Consider the following 17,879-nt stretch of genomic DNA (forward strand, 5'->3'; position numbering starts at 1 on the left):
GTACGTGGTTTTCAATTTCTTTGAGGGGACACTGGTTATTAGTTTCAAATGATAGCTAGAAATCAAGCAGCCATCGCTGATGTAACTGTGCAGTTACACCAGTACCGCGTTAAAGTGATGTCGTATCCGGAAAAGCGAAAGAAACGAGAAATTCCGTATCAAATCTTGGCGGCATCCGGCAAAAGCACTTCTGAAAACCGCGTTGTGGAACTTGCTAGATGCAAGACTTTCTCCGTGAGTGTTTTTCGGTCCGACCCGGGGTAAGTCTCAATAAATTCCCAAATTCCATCTACGCATGTATGTGTGTGTACAGTGCTGGACAAAAGTTTACGGAACGCGCAAGCGGCGTATTTTCTCTGGGCAGAAACACCCTAGCGGCGAGCGGAAGCGAGCGAGTCCACTCGTTCAGAGGGATGGAAGAGTGCGCTTGTGGCGTGGTAGTAGTGGTAACTTAGCAAACCTTAGTAAACTTAGTAACTTAGTAAAGTAGCGTAACGAACGCCAATAATAAAAAAGAAAAGAAATAAGCTAGCCCTTATAAAAATTACTGTTGACATTCTATACAGGCCTTTATTGACGCTGTATTGCACTCAGGGTGCAGGAACGTGCTAGCCCATCTCGACCGATGTGCAGCTGCTCTACCCGTCCGAGGATCCAAAACATCCTGGGCTGTCGTCGATCGGGTATGAGGACCAGATCGTGCTGCCGAACGTTGGCCGAGGTTACATGCTTGCTGAGGTTGGCTGACCGCACTTGGAGAATTTAGTCTTTCGACCATAGCTTCCAGTAATTGTTTAGCAGACTTTCTTTAGCCTGCTGAATCTTCGAGGGGGAGACGTTGACCTCAACTGAATGGAGAAACTGCAATGAGGGCAAGGTGGTAAGCCGTCTCCCGATCAGGAAGTGTGAAGGAGACAGGGCTTCTGTGTCGTTAGGGTCTTCTGTGAGCGAAGTACGAGGTCTTGAATTCACAATGGCTTCAACCTCCGACAACACGGTCTGCAGCTCCTGGAAGTCGAGTTCGCACCGACCTAGCGACCTGCGTAGTGCTTCTTTGACGGTGCGCACCATGCATGCGCTCCCAAAAGCCTCCCCACCATGGTGCTTGTTCTGCTATGAATTCCCATGTGCTCCATGTTTGAGTGGCATATTCTTTCACTGTTTGAAATTGAGCGGAAATCATGGGAGGAAGTTCTCGGGAAGCCTTCTTGTATGTTAGAAAGTTGTCGGAATAGATTTTCTTTGGTCTACCACTGCGAGCCACAAGTCGCTTAAACGCCATGAGGAAGGTGCCGAAGGCTTGGTCCGTTACCAACTCTAGATGAATGGCTCGTGTAGCTGTGCAGGTGAAGGGTGTCACGTACGACTTCGAATGTCCGTGAGCTGTTTTGTAATACAGTGGACTTGCAAAGTCTACCCCGACCACGTCAAACGGAAGTTGCTGTGAAACTCGACCTTTCGGTAGGGGCGCCTCTTGCTCGGTGCATGTACGTGTTCGGAGACGTCGCCAAAGTAGCAGTGGTGCAGGGCGTACTTAACAGATTGCCTTCCTCTGATCACCCAGTAATTCTCCTGTATCTGATGCAGAGTCTCCTGAACCCCGCCGTGGGCCATCCTCTCGTGTTCGTGAAGAACCCTGAGGCGGGTGAACCAGGCTTCCGAAGCAGGCGGTAGTAGCATTGGGAGCTAGGTCGCTGATGGTTGTTCGGAATGCTGGAGACGCCCGTAAAGCCGGAAAATGCCGTCGTCATCCTTGTACCAACGGAAATTCTGAAGATGCGTGGACTTATTGTCCAGGAACTTTGCATGTGTCATCCTGATCCAGTACTGCTCGGAATTTTTCAACTCCTATGTTGCGAGCGGGCCAGTCTGCTTCCGACCCCTTGAGTTCTGTTTGTAGCGCAGCACCCACGCGGTTACTCGACAAAGTCGGTTCGCTCTACTGATCCGCTCTGGCGACATGAGGGTTTGAACCGCCACAATCGCCATCGAGGGAACACGTTGGGAGACCACTTCGTCCTTTCCATCAGGACAAGTGGGTTCTGGTATGAGTGAACTTGGCCAATTTTCCGAATGTGCCAACCACGTAGGGCCGTGCCAGAACAAGGCGCTGCCCTGAAGCTGATGCCCCTTGACACCTCGAGTAAGGAGGTCAGCCGGATTCTCCTCACCGGGACATTGTCGCCACCATTCAGTAGAAGTGATGCTTTGAATTGCTTAGACCCGGTTCGCACCGAAGGTCTTCCACCGTGTTACTGGCCCTCTTATCCAATGCAACGCTATGAGAGAATCCGTCCAGAAAACACAGTCGGGCACAATCTTCAAAGCAGTGCAGACATATCGGTAAAGCCGTGCGGCAAGAAGGGCTGCCATAAGTTCAAGCCTTGGCAGCGTTTGGCGCTTGATGGGGGCCACTCTGCTCTTGCTGACGAGGAACTCCATGCTAGAAGAGTCGCTCGATGACGCTTCAACGTAGATTACCGCGCCGTAAGCGCAGGGACTAGCGTCAGCAAATACGTGCATCTTCCTAGGCGTGGCCGTGCCCGAATATCCCAGGAATCGACGGAGAGAAAGTTGCTCCAGTTCTGCAACTCCCACACACCACTCCTTCCACACTGATTGTATGTCCTCTGGCAGTGGATCATCCCAGGCTAGCTCCGCCTCCCAAATTCTTTGCAGCATAATCTTCCCAGTAATGGTGAAGGGCGCAAGTAAGCCGAAAGGATCGTAGATCTTTGATACTGACTGTAAAATGTGCCTCTTGTCATTCGTCTCGGTTGCAACAAAGTCCAAAATGGCTGCGAGAGGACATCGTAGTTTGTCATTGTGTATATCCCAGACAAGTCCCAGCACCTTCTCAGTGTGAGCTTGAGTCGTCTCGACGGTTGTGCTGCCGTCGTTCAACATCCAGCGTAATAGGATCCCGTCATTGGTCACCCGCTTCTTCGCTTTCGTGCCTGCGGCCTCAAATATTCGCAAAGTGTCCTGGTACAGAATCTCTGCTTCTGATGATGTTTCCACGCTGACCACCAAGTCGTCGACGTAGAAATGGTCCTGTAGAAGCGCCGCTGTCTCAGGGTAGCCCCCTTCAGACTGCCGTAAGTGATGTCGAATAGTGGCGGAAAGAAGAAAGGGGTTGGACCTGGCACCAAAGGGCACTCGAGTCATCCGCTAAGCTTCGATGTCCGGGAGGGTTTGCCCAGTAACCGGAGCCGTAGAATACCAAAGGAAACGCAATGCGTCGGTGTCCTGCTTGTGAAGGCCAATTTGTAGAAAGGCTTTCTCTATGTCCGAAACAAGGGCGATGGGATGCATCCTGAACCTCAACAGCAAAGAAAGAATGTCCGAATTCAGATTACGACCCGCGTGTAGTACGTCATTCAACGATAGAAACCCAGGTACCTTTGACGAAGCGTCGAATACGATGAGTACTTTAGTGGTCTCCCGTTCACGTCGGATCACTGCATGATGTGGGAGATAATATTTCGACGAAGCCGCTCTTGCAGGTCTGCCAGGTCAGCCTCTACACGGCACGTCCTGACGTCGTGATCCTGCTCACAAAAGAAGCAAGAGTTGTCTGCAGTTTTTCTTGGTATTCGTTGGTTTAGATGGCTTACTGGCTTCAGCATCGAGTGCTGCGGCGGAGAGCAGTCCGTCCTGTGAATTTCGAGTGTGTTTGCCACCTCGACTCAGTGTAAAACGTCGAGGATCTTGTATCCCTTCTGCTGCTGCGATGTGTTCCCTGCATTCAGCTTCCATTTTGTTGAAGTCTAGTAGCTTGCCCAGGACTTTTTCATGACGATCGTCTGCGGTTCCAGTTGCGTCCGCGGCATCACTGTGAAGTATCCTCTGAAAGCTGAGGACCAAGTCGACTGGAAGGGCCCGTTGTAATACCGGGTACAACCGCGAAGAATACGAACTCAATCCAGTTCCCAACGCTTCCAAACTTCGGACATGCGCGCGCGCCGTGTCATGCAGACGTCTAGGTTCGGAGACGTTTCGGGACGAACGAACATCCTGAATGGCTAACAGTCGCTTCAGATGGAACTGTATGAGCGAGTCTGGATTGCCGAATCGATCCTGTAGCATTTTGACCACCGCGACATACATGTCGCCTGTAAGTTGAAGCCCTTTAACGGAAGCTGCGGCTTCTCCCTTGAGGACCGACGACAAATACGACATCTTTTCATTGTTGGACGACAATGAATTACAGTGCATGATGGACTCAAAGCGGATCCAGAACTCCTGCCAATTCTCCATACTGCCGTCAAACTTGATGAGCTCTAGCTTCGGCAAATAGGTCGACGAGTAGAGCTCAGAATGGATCCCGACGCCGTATCACCAGTACCTCCCGGTGGCGCAGCAGGACCGGTCTGGACTGTCGCCGCGATCGTCGAGGGGGAACTGAGGGGGTCTGGAAGCTGGGCTGAGGCACAAGGCTCCTCCTTAATAAGCATGATATCGAGGCTACGCGGTCCTGATATTCCAATACCTTGTCAAATTCGGCATCAGCTTGTTCAACGGTGATCAAGGTCTCTAGATTTCTGTCAACTTCTTCCAGACAAGTAGCGAACGTCTTGATACGTTCGGTCAGTAGCTCGCAACGGCCAGCATGGTCCGCGGGAACATCGGTCGTCTCGAGCAGGCGTTAGGCCTCGTTGAGCACGGAATCATTCCAACTCCGGAATGGCAACTCCGCAACCCTGCTGTACAGTACATCCGAGGCCAGCAGGGCAAGTTGCAAGTCTGAGGTGTCTGATATTGTTGAACTGCTGTTTGTACACATTTGTTTAACCTCTTTCATAATTGTAGTCGGTGCACATGAAGACCACGTAAATGCTTCTGAGGACCTTAGAAGAATTGTTCGTAGTACGGACTGCTTTACTGAGAAATGTAGTGTGGCTTGGCGCTTATTATGCATTTGGTGCTCTGCATTGTGTTATTTTGAATGTCTCAGGTTGACTGTCATGTGCATATACCATGTACAAGGGGCCATGCACACTTAGTGCTTTGTGCCCTCCCTCAGTGTTTGAGAATTGCTACCTTGAATTACTCAACACTTTTTAAAAGGTGAAGCGATCCACACAGCATTATGACAGATGTGCCACATGGAGTAACCCTCCATGCCCTTTCGAGTGCCGCCTTGTTGTGCCGTACGTTCACTTGTTATATGCATGTGAAAGTTACCGATGATATACACATTGTATATTGAGAGTCATTGCCTGTGGTACCATGTCATACCAGTGGCATATATTGCACTGTGCACATCCACAGATTGTAGACATGGTGTTGCAGTGATGTGTGATGGTGGAATGGCCAAGCTTCTTTCGAAGCTTTCTTGTAATCCAAAAGTGAGCAGGAATCTTATGAGATCATAAGTGCACCACACAGTGTGTTGCACTCTGCATAGCCTGATTGCATACTGATTGCGGATCGTGTAAAGGTCAGGATACCACACACAAACCTCTCAATGTTCGCCCGATTTGCCATATGTTACTATTGGTGATTTGTCATTAAACTTGTTACCAGTGAACTCTCACATGAAGTGTTCTCTGTCTTGTATTTCATTGCTTTCTTCAGTGGGCTACTTCCGTGGTCAAACAGGCAATCCATCGGCCTTCGAACAACTGTTCGATGTCACGGTAGAAGTAAAGGAAAACGGAGCGCGTACGGGGTGAGGGGAAAGGGAAGAAAGTGGGATGGAAGGGAAAGGGAAACGGAAGTGCGCGAACACGTGAACTGACGTCGTCTGTGACGTCACCGGATGTCATGAGTGACGTCACAATTGTAGTTGAAGAACAACATGAACTCTTGATAAGTTCGGGTTAAACTGTTAGCCATTGTATAATGGTCGACTGTCCCCACTATAGACTACTGCTTGAGACTCGTGCCCACTGCGGGGTTCCCAGGACTACCTGTTATGACCTTCGCCCAAGTAAGCAGCCGAGATCATGTTTCCTCCTTTTCCTCCCACAGGACACCAGGCGGCATGTCAGACGACAGCCGTATCGTCCACCTCGTCCACGCCCTCGCAACGTGGGGACGGACGGGCCTCAACAGCACCCAGCCCCTATTGCACGTGTTGCCTCCACGCCACAGCACCATGTTGCTACCTTGACGCCACATGCCGGCGTCGTTACAGTGAGCTACGCCTCACGGAGACGCTGGCGCGACCAGTGCCGCCCGCTGAAAGGAAACCCCTCAACACGACACCGGAACCTTTCTGGAGATTTACGCTGCAGGAGTGGTACCCAACAGAACCTCCCGTAGACCATACACCTCAGAAGCTGGCTCGCTTTTGCCAGTTGCGTTTGGTCCCGGAAACCCAGCCGCCCACACAGGGACGCCGCTCTGCATCACAGGCATCTTATTAGGAACAGACCAATCGCGGCGGCCCTAGACCTCCTTCGACGCTACCAGCCAGATCTACTCGCCGGTCCACAAAAAAGCTCCCCGGACGATGCTCTAGATCCCCTGGGACATGTAAGGGAGGGAGAGTGTGCCCACTGAATCATAGACGTCTAGGAGATGTCCACCTGATATCCCAAACTGGATGTTTGGATATCCCATGGATCATTGCAGAGAGCCCGTAGACGTCGCATGTACGTCCTGGCGATTATGGTTTGTCCCGCTTTTTCCACATTCCACGGACGTCAACTTCGGGATATTTGGATATTCAAAGGATGTTCTCAAATCTGCACATATTGCTATAAATGTGTTATTTCAGAAATGTGCTATATACTATGCAGTGGGGTGCCACACATTCTCATAAGATATGTAACAATGTTTCATTTCAAGGCTACGTTATGGCAAGGTTTTTGGCACCATAAGCGTATTGTAGTGTGGTAAATGGCAGCCCAGAGGCCTTTCGGCCCTAATCCAAGACGAATGTAGACCGCGGGTTAATAAATGTGCTTTCGCCTTTCACCATATAAGACGCAGGCTACCTTTTTGGCCCCTCCACCGCGTACGCGGATTTCAGGAGATACCAGAACGAGCATATACTGAAATTCAAATTGTTGGAGTACGTTCATCAAGTGTAGCGTGGCGTATAACGTTTGCAGCGGTGACAACGTCTTTGCAGTTAGCTTTTGAGTCTGCAAACGACGTCAGCGTATGCTCGTGAACGTTCCTGACACCCCATCCTGGCAAATATCGTGTTTTTAACTCAAGCTACCGTGTATAATGTGATTATTTGGTAAATAAGGTAGTAAGCCCCAAAATTTTCCCTCTTGCTTACGTCATGCCACTAGGGGTCACGTGCCCTAGATGACTCCGAAAAATAACGCGCGCTTGCTCCTTTCTTTTTACATCTATGAGATGTCCCAGGGATATAGAAAGTAAGGTATTTTTGAAAGTCACATTCTGGACGTACAGGTAACCTCGCATAGACGTGGCGTGCATATGCGACGTGTGCGACCTTTGTGGGACGTACCTGGGATATTTCTGGTTTACTGGGTGGTGTCGCGCTTGCGACTGGTGCAAAGAGGGCGCCCATGTTAAACATACCTAAGTTCCCCGCCCGAAGAGGGCGCGCATACAAGGCTCGAAAAAAAGGTAGATAAGACGGAGTTCCGCTGTCGAACGATGATTAGGTTTTGAGCGAAGGAGAGGAAACGGAGAGAAGGAAACGGACGCGCAGTGTTATGTCAGTGTACTTTCTTTACCGTTTTGGTAGTCATTAAACGGTTCCTTTGGCAACTGCCTATTTTTGTTTATTGGCGTCACTGTCGAGATTGAAGGGTTGGTTGCTAGAGCCGTGTGGAATCTTGGAGGAGGATCCCACCCGAAGTCCACGTCCCATCGAAGACCACGACCGGCACAGTACGCGAACTGCTGCTCAACTTGCCAGACGCTGTAACAGAGGAGAGCTAAATGAACAGCTAAGTCGCCAAACATATATATGAAGCCTACACGTTGTCTTTCATTTCTCTGGCAGTTGTGAACTACACACTGGCGTGAACACGCCACAATGGGAACACATCAGAGCGGGACACACCAGAACGGGACACACCAGGACACCAGACCCCTGTCTGAATTCCCACTCTGGTGTGAAAGACAAAAACACACCAGACCCAGCTTGGTGTATTTTTCGACTGGGATTCTGCCCGCTGTTGTCAAAATGAGACCAATGCGCACATCCTAATGAACTGTACTGCACATGCGATGCCCCCCTTCCAAAAAATAACATCATATAGGTATTAAAGCGGGTAGCCTTAGTGATATCCCAAGCAGCACACAATATTAAGCCCATATTGGCTTGTCACTGGCGATACAGGTCCAATACCGCACCCGTTTCCCCAATATTGGCTCAAACTGGCCAATATGGGGAAAATCCTGGCAACATGGGCTCCATATTGCCCTTGTACGACCCATATTGACTGAAAATACAGAAAATGGTATGAAGTGATACGAAATAAGGTAGTGAGGAATATATACAGTCAGAGAAATCACGCGTCGAAGTTGGAACAAAAGCGCACGAGAGAGCATGTTTGCCATTTTTTATATCACAGAGCGTGGCTCCTGCGCGCCAAAATTTGCGCTCGGACTGAAAAAAATTTCACTGCAGTATCTTTTAAGACTCGGGAGATATACGCGTGCAAACACGGCAAAACTAAAACACTCGAATTCAGGGCCGGATTTTGTGGATTTTTTTGCGCGAATACTATTCCGTAGAAATTATTCATTTTGCCGCTGTTGGTCATCATGTACGATGAGCTTCTAAATAAAAAATAATGAAAACCCTGCCTGAACTGACGTGAAACCGGCCCCTAGCTTTTTCCCGCGCCGCTGATGTTTACCGCTGTGAGTGGAGATCACGTGGTTTGGGTGCCCGCAATTTTCCCTGGACCATTGCGTTATTGGGGCGCGTTATTATTCCGGCGGATGGTTCTGTGGGATTGCCTGGGTCCTTCAACAAGACGGGCATAGTATCTGTTGTTTTTTGCAATGCTATGCAACGGGGTAAATAAGAAGGTCTGCAGAAACGAAAAAGCAAAAAGAGAGAAGTAATATCAGTGGTGGATATTAAACCGGATAATGCTTTATTATTACACAGACTTCCCGTTGGCGTTATCACGAAAATATTGGCGCAAAATGGGCAGCCCGTATTGGTCCCATATTGGCGGCCCATATTGGACCAATATTGGTAATCTGGGCAGCCCATATGCATCCGATATCGGAACGTTCATAAAACTTAACAACTACTATAGATACTTATGTTATTTTATTACTGGTTCGAGGACAGTGATCGATGTCTACGTCATCACTGCAAGCCTACGGAAGCCTACCCAATGTGAAGTAACGCCCATGTAACTCTTTGTTGAAGTTGACCAGATGTCAGCAGTAAGGCACAGGTTCTCCACAATGGCACATATCTGGCGCAGCATTTCGGCGCGGGCCGCGTCAATGAGCCTCCCAAAATTATCCAGTACATGACGGATACTTCTGGGCAAGTTCCTAATTTTAACGAGCGAAATAATGTTGTGGGCAAGTCCGCATGAAAGCACAAACCTATGCTACCCCCCCTTTCACAAATGAACAAAACTCCTCTTGTTCCATAAAACTTCATGGGTGCAAACTTTACACCATTAGATTCACAAGGAAGTCGTCAAACTTTTCTTGTGACACGTGGGATGCCGTCTTCGCATATTCCATAAACAGCACCTACTTCAGTGCACCAACTTCATGAGACTCTTCCGTTTTCGTAATGAAGGTTTCTTCATACTCCAGATGAGCAGAAGCGTGCCCTCTGGGATAATACGATAGGCTTAACAAAAATTAACGAAATGCAGGCCCTGCAAGTGTACGCTAGATAGCGCTGTTGGAAAGATGCTCAATTAATCATGGCGGTGTAGAGTAGTACGTCAAAGACTGGCAATGGTGACCACTGGCGCATCGTCAATGGTCACCGTTGCTTGGTTGCGTTGTTGGCGTTGCGTTGGTTTCGGTCATACTTGTATTATTCACCAACAAAGTACACAGATGGCAACTTATTATTCCTTACCTCAGATCAAGCTTCGAAATTTGATGTGGAATGTCTCGACGCGCTGATGAATCTCGAGCACGATCGGTACTTTCCTCTGATACTTTACAGCCTTTATAGCTTTCCTTGATACTTATTCATTCACTTAGCCATTATTCCGCTCAGTTTGGACGACAGAAAATCGGCCCTTGAAAACCATGCGACTGTCCATTGTGTGACTACCACACACTGTTCCAGATGGCAAAGGTCTTATAAGTGGAATGACTAATCCTTAGGGACGGTAACCTATGAGGAATGCCTGAGGGCCTCTGGTAACCCCTGGCCGCGAGGTCATTCTCTTTGGGGGAATTTGGGGTAAGCGCATAGTTGGTCATTGTTTGTGACTAATAGTTTCTGGAAGATGGGGGAACTACTGATAAAGTGCGGTGGTGACACTCGGTTGTCATGTCTTCGGAACAACTACTACACATTTTAGAGTAATATAATACATGTAATACTTCAATTTGGGTATTAGAATACCGAGACAAATGCATGGAAAATTGAGTATTGTGATACATAATAGAAATACTCGAAAATATTACAGGAATAGTATTACGAGGGGTGTTCAAGTTAAACCGGGACTTTTCATTTTTTGCAAAAGTAAAATAAACTTACGGTCGAGAAATTAGTTGTATTTTTCAACGTAATCTCCAGCTACATTAATGCACTTGTCCGAGCGTTTCACGAGGGCTTGGATGCCAGCAGCGTAGAAATCCTTACCGGCGCGTAGCAGCCATGATCACATTCTTGACCTCGTCGTCGCAGCTGAAGTGGCGGCCCCCAAGGAACGCCTTGAGTGGCCCGAAGAGATGGAAATCGCTGGGGGCGATGTCTGGACTGTAAGGGGATGTGGCAGCAACTACCAGCCAAGTTCCTGTAAGGTGCGTGGCGCGAGATGCGGGGTGTGCGGGCGTGCATTGTCTTGTAGTAAGAGGACTCCTTTGGTGATGAGGCCCGGCCGCGTTTGTTTCAGCGCCTTATGCACATCCCTGAGAACCTGGCAGTAACATGCACTATTAATGGTGGTACCACTGGGCAGAAAATCAACATGAACAACGTCAGCCTTGTCCCAGAAGACCGTGGCCATGACCTTACCCGCAGACGGGGTGCTTCGGAACTGCTTGGGAGCTGGCGAGACCGGATGCTTCCACTGTTTTGATGCGCGTTTAGACTCAGGGTTGAAATGGTGCACCCACGTTTCATCGCACGTGATGATCCGATCAAGGAACGGCTGTCCTTCAGCGTCGAAACGGAACCTTAGCTCTTGGGAGATTTCCAGTCTCGTCTGCCGGTCAAACACGGAGAGCTGCCTCGGGACCCAACGGGCACTAACTTTCCGAAACCGGAGGTGTTCATGGATGATAGTGTTCAACGTTCCCACAGAAAGGTCCGTCTTTCGAGCCAGTTCGAGACATGTTATCCGCCGGTCCTTGAGGATCAGGCGCTTTACAAGTTGGATGTTCTCAGGAACTTTGACACTGGTATCTGAGCCGTCCCGGCCGGGATCGTCCTGCACCAATGTACGGCCGTCTTGGAACCGTTTGCACCACTCAAACGCTTTGCTGCGGCTAAGTGTTTCGTGGCCATACTGAGCCTGAAGTCTTCTGTGAATTTCAGATGACTTTACGCCTCCACTCACGAGAAACTTCATGACAATTCGCTGTTCGATGTGCGCGCTCACCTCGTTGTCGGCCAACTTGTCCAGCACGTATCTTCTGTTTTGCACAAACTTTGCACCACCACGTGGTGAACGCGGAGGCCTGTCGCGTGTGAAAATGACGAAAAAGAAGCAGCGCGAGCCATTTGTACGCTCAGGAGACAGAAAGCGCCGGTTTCACTTAAACACCGCGTATAATACAAAGTATTACTATTACTGCCCACCCCTGCCGGCCGACTTAAATTAGGAGCTTTATGTATCGTAATATTGTATTGTCACAATGCTCGTAGATAATCATGGCGTACAAAGGCACGATACACAAGCATATACCACAAACGCCAACTGGCTCGCACGCCACACTCACGCTCGCTCGCAAGAACACTCCAGGTTCTTTCGAGTTATAATGTTATATCAATGCTGTCATTCGCCGAACTCTCATATAGTACGTATTGTTAAGGGCGAGTACGTATAGTACGTATCTCAGAGCGAGAGCAGCCGATATTTCAAATAGAGACTGTTTCTTCTATATGGAAACCATTGAGGAAGGACACCAAAGACCATGGCTCAACGCGCCAACTTTCTCCCCAAACTGTTTCCAAATTTGGAGTTGGTCCGAATGGGCCGCACCACCGCCAACGACCAACTTGAGGCTGCGTTCCAATACCCCGGTTAGTCGACTGCCTAGCGGTCTAACCGGAAGTGCCGCCATGTTAAGTCTCGTTCCAAATCTCGCCAAGTCCGCTATTCAGTCGGCTACCGCCTAGTGCGCATCGATGCAGTCTAGTTATACGCCTGACCATCTGACAGCCGGGATGGAGACGCGCGTTGACGGTACCAGCGTGCCCGCTGTTTCTGCTGGCTTTAAATGTAAAGTTGCACATAGTGGTATGTTTTTTAAAACTGCGTAGAGAGTTGCAACACATGTTTAGCTGTGAAGGTGACAGTTTATGCACGATGTCCTACAAACTTAGCGCATTAGAGTCCTGCTGCGCTTGCGCCGTACGCATTTCTTGCGTGAGCAACGAGATGGCGCCACAGGCGCCTCGGCTAGGCAAGCCTGTTCCAATAGTGACAAGCAAAGGGGTCTACTCAGCTGCCTAGTCAGGCGGCTTCGCGGGCGCGAGGAATTGGAACGCAGCCTGAGTTGCTCCGAATGGGACGCCGACGGAAAACTCCAGAAATTTGGTGGATGTTCTAACCAATCAACGAGAGGAGCATTGCCACGTGACTCCGAATGGCCGATGTGATTTCGATAGTGCCGTGTTACCTGGCATGGTTTCAAATATACTGCAGCCGTAGCTGAGAAATGTTTTTTTTTCTTTCAAGCAACGCCACACAAACATATCAATAGGCACTTTTACAATATAATGATGACGTTTTGGCAAAATAAACTGACTTAGACCACGATGTTCTTTGCCCCTATATACCGGGTCTCTCAGTTAAATACCCTGGCTAAATCATTCGCGAACGGGTGCACAAATCGAAGAACTTTCGTTTTTATAAGTATCTGTCAGATAACACCTACAAGCTGCGCACCGTGTGAATGAGTGGGAGGCGCTCATTATTTACATAAAAATTCAAATAAGTTTCGTGAAAAACGTAACTTCTACATTACGGTGCCGTCAGCATTAAAATGGGTATTACCCCTTTTGGGACATTTAGTGGACACCTTTTCGATAAAAATGTGCCACCCAAGTGGGCCATTTGGTGCAGTAATTAATTGGCTTCGGATTACATATTTCTGTCGCGGCTGGTCGCGGTGAAGCGTAAAAGGACGCTCTTCCACTCCCTTATCCGCCAATGAATTACGTGTTCTTGAGCTCACTTCGAAATGGGGAGTGCTGAAGAAAAAGTTTGGGCCAGTGCTGTGCTAGTTGAAAGCATGTGATACCAAGGTACAGCTTGGGACAAAAGTTGACGGAACACGCGAGCGACGTACTCTTTTTCCGGCGCGACACCCTAGCGGCTGCCGGAAGCGAGTGAGTTTACTGTTTCGGAGGGGTGGAAGGGTGCGCCGTTAGCGACACACAGCGGTAACTTGTACTTCCCAGGAACGCATAAGCGACACTGGAACCTGGAACCACCACTATGTGTCGCTAACAGCGCATCCGTCCACCCCTTCGAAACAGTGGACTCACCCGATTCCGGCAGCCGCTAGGGTGTCGCACCAAAGAAAAAGTACGTGGCTCGCGTGTTCCGTAAACTTTTGTCCCAAGCTGTACTATGTGATAAACTCTGTTTCGCCCGTGCGGTCATAACAGAGAAAGGGCGCATATCTGTCACATAAGCGGGGTGTGGGACTGGCGAAGCCTGTCTGACGCTGTTATTTTTTATTCAGCGCTCCCTGTTGCGAAGTAAGCTCAAGAACACGTAATTCATTGGTGGATAAGGGAGTGGAAGAGCGGCCTTTTGCCCTTCACCGCGACCAGCCGCGACAAAAATATGTACACCGAAACCAATTGATTACTGCAACAAATGACGCGCTTCGATCGCAGATTTTTATCGAAAAGGTGTCCACTGAAGGCCCCAAAAGGGGTAGTACCCACTTTACTGCCGACGGCGCCCTGCTTTAGAACTTATGTTTTACAGGCGACTCATTTGAATTTTTATTTAAATAATGAGCGCCCCCACTCATTCACACAGCACGCAGCTTGTAGGTGGTATCGGACAGATACTTGTAAAAAAGAAAGGTCTTCGATTGGTGTACCCGTTCGCGAATTGTTTATCCCGGGGATTTAACTCAGACATCCTGTATACAACCCCAAATACACACCTGAAGACGTCTGGAGTCACCTGAAGTTGTCTCAAGTCAACCGAAGTCATCTGAAGTTGCCTGAAGCCGTACGAAGACGACCGTAGTCACCTGAAGTCACTTGAATAATCGGAATCGGTGTTAGTGACCATTAGCTGCATTCGACCTCACACCCTCTGATTGTTTATGGGTATTTGTGGGTGGAGCTACCGAGATGATGCGTGTGAACGCGGACATTGCACCATCTCGAGGTTGGTCATGAGGCGTAGGTTTGACTTAGTGCAGAAAGATGGCTCGTGTGAACGCGGCCTAAGAAGTCCAGGTGACATCACCTGCAGAGAGTTGCGGAAGTTCTGGGGGTTGCCATTTTTGTAGGAGAAACAATTTCACTCTCTCCCCCAGTACTTGGAGCAGTTCCTAGAGTGGGTTTGGTTGTGCTCTACCAATCTATCTCAATTGATAGAAACGTGACACAGGGATGCACTCAGGTACAGAACGTACGCTGCTTCTAATATATTACGGACATGTTGTTTTTGTCACAGCTTTCCTACGATTAATTCACTATCCCTTAAACGATGCGCGGCACCAAAACGTGTTGCGTCATATATATCATATTTGTTCTCAAGGCACGAAAAGGTACCATGTTGCATTCCCGCATATAAATAAACGCAAATGGAGAGCGAGAGTGAAAACAAAGTATCGCAGTGTGGCATTCCATGAAAGCTCGTGCAATTTTTCGGGCTATTTGCTTCATACGGCCTGAATGTAACTTTTAGTACCACTGTTTGTCTTGGTAATCCATACGACATGTACAGACAACATAACTGTATAATCGGGAACATTTGCCATATTTCTTGCCCATCTGTTCGCGGCGTCCAGGCGTAGCTACGCAGGCTACTGTATTGTTGGCCACAGCATATCGGCGATTGTTCGGTTATCACACGTGGTATAGAAGGCGTGCCGTTACTTCCACTATACTTTCATGCGTTCAAAAGGTGTGGGAGCACGCTCCCCTTAGGTTTCCTTCGTCGATGGTAGAATAAAACATGGCGAAGACAGATATCTCAACAACAGATCCGCCATGATAGATCCGATGCCTGTGACGAGCGGTATCGGACTACCTCGTACAAGCTTCGCAATGGCACGTGGCACTATAGGAGGTTTGTACGGCACAACACCATTCCTCACGCACTATAGGAACCAACCCACGAGACGACAGCTGACGAAAGATCTCACACATAGAGCCCAGAGGGAAAAGGAAATACATTTTCTCTCTGCTTAGACAACGAGCCATAATACGATAATAATGCTGCTTCATTAAACTGCTAAGAAATTACGCGAGTAATTTAACATCCTAGAAATGCTTCACTAAGCACAGATCCCACCCACTCAACCCGAACCTTCTTAACATCATTAGCCAACTACAAACGATCACATACTGAACGCGGCGTTACAGATTGATCTCTCACAAATTGCCGTTGACATTGAAGATCCAGCCACATACAATCTCTAGTTACTATCCGCTTTTGTTGCGCAGAAACATGTACGGTGCGTCGTTCATCGTGTCTTTGTCAATAAGGCTCGCCAAGAATGAAGGTGTCACTGTCAATGCTCGGGAGTCTCTCGCGCGCGTTTCTTTCGTTGCGCTTTGGCATGTTTCTTCTTCTGCTTGATATTATGTTTTTCAGCGCCAGACATTCTTTTTGTTCGACGTATTGCTACCTTTTGTAGCAAAACGCAGCCCACATACGACATAACGCGATCTACCAACCGATCCAGAACCCACAGCCACGTGGTCTGATAATTGTGCCGCAGGCCGCACCGGCAGTGAGCCCACTAGTGAATTCGCAGGCTGCGCCACTTGCCGATTGTTCCTGTCCTCCTTCCTCGCGCATGAGCAGCTTGATTTTGGTACCGTGATACGATCTATGGCTTTCACGTGCTGTTCAGTTTTTGCTCATATTATCTGAAAACTCCGGAGGGTGAGAATGCTATTGGATTAAAACACGAGTTGGAATGGAATGGATAGTATAAATACCGAGGCAAGGCGTTGAATGGCCCTGGCTGCACCTGCAACGGCGGCTCCAAGTACTGGATGTTGGGAGAGGCCCTCACTTTCTTACACATCCGTTTCTTTCCACGTTTCTCTCTGTCCAAAGTCTTTTCTAGCATATCCCCATAGGGATTGCGTGCTGCCATTAAAATTTCGTGTGAACGGTTATGAAACCGTATGGTAACTACGGGAGGCAAAGCTAAGCCTTTCCATCTCAAATTAAAGAACATCTTTCTGAGAGCGATTCTCTCATAAAATCTTTATTTCTCTTTCCGCTTTACGTGGCCACTATGAGATGTTAGCGCCAAACGACCACTTTCATCCAAGTGCATCGTATATAATGCAAGAGGTTCTGGCGCCATGGTAATCTTACGGGAGCTCTTTTGCATAAATCGTGGATTCTGCGGGGAAATTGCGCGCCCGTCTTAAATGAAAGGCGAGGCAGACAGTTGTTGCCGCAGACCAGCAGTTATTGTTGCTGTACGTGGTTTCCTTTGCTTCCCAATGTGACACCTGCTATACTCGCTTATCTGAGATGCACAGTCCTTTCTTTGCCTACATTGGCAACCATCGTCGGCGCTTCGCTTCAACTGATCGGACATCGTCGTGATCTGCTGTATTTTCTAATTTTTCTGCGTGACACCGGTCTCATCTCTATCGTATGATATGCCTGCGTACCCGTGTGCACTCTAAGAAAAAAAAGAGGAAGTTTACTCCTTTTGGGGACTAAATGCATTGCCAGAAAAAATAGTCCCTTTCGGGAGTAAATGAATGTCACAGAGTGGAGACTGCATTTCACGCTCTGTTCTAAGAGTCCCAGGTACATAATTATTGTGCATGCGCGCAAATACTTTGAATCAAACCGTCAACCGCGATATAACGAGTGATATAAAATCTTGCGACATACATAGGGTACAATTTTCGAAGAAAGATGCGTTAACTGTTCTTACTCTGTGTGGGTGGAGAATTGCTAAGTTGGCTGAGTTTCACAGCCTAGGTAATCAAATTGACCAAGAGCACATATTTACGTATAGACTGTTGCATTCGGAAGCCGATTTGCGAGGCTCAGTGACAATTCGCAGTACTGGGGAGTAAATGACGGGGTTAAGGGACTAAAACGGGGAGTAATTGGGGGGGGGGCAGTCTAGGGGACTAGAGGCTGCAATTACTCCCCATTCTACTCCTTTTTTTCTTCTTAAAGTGTGATGTGTGTTCTTGGATGCGTTCCTAAAGAAATCCTTGATTAGGTGGTACCATGTCATCGAATGAGTAACTGGGTTTCCGAACGATGCAGTTTGCATAGCTCGGCGTTTTGGGCCTTCCAAACTCACGATCGCAGTCATCTGATAAGGCGTGAGTTCGGGCCCTGCTACGAACTCACGTGAAGGTCGAC

The 17,879-nt window shown here is 48.6% G+C and overlaps 1 protein-coding gene across 1 annotated transcript; it reads right to left on the reverse strand.

The window, feature by feature from the left end:
* Positions 1–2,217: 2,217 nt before the first annotated feature.
* LOC135382580 (uncharacterized) lies at positions 2,218–3,168 on the reverse strand. The gene has a single exon (XM_064612598.1). It carries the CDS (start codon positions 3,166–3,168, stop codon positions 2,218–2,220), a length of 951 nt encoding a protein of 316 aa, XP_064468668.1.
* Positions 3,169–17,879: the final 14,711 nt, after the last annotated feature.

Source organism: Ornithodoros turicata, chromosome 1 (assembly GCF_037126465.1).
Source record: "Ornithodoros turicata isolate Travis chromosome 1, ASM3712646v1, whole genome shotgun sequence".
Taxonomy (NCBI): domain Eukaryota; kingdom Metazoa; phylum Arthropoda; class Arachnida; order Ixodida; family Argasidae; genus Ornithodoros; species Ornithodoros turicata.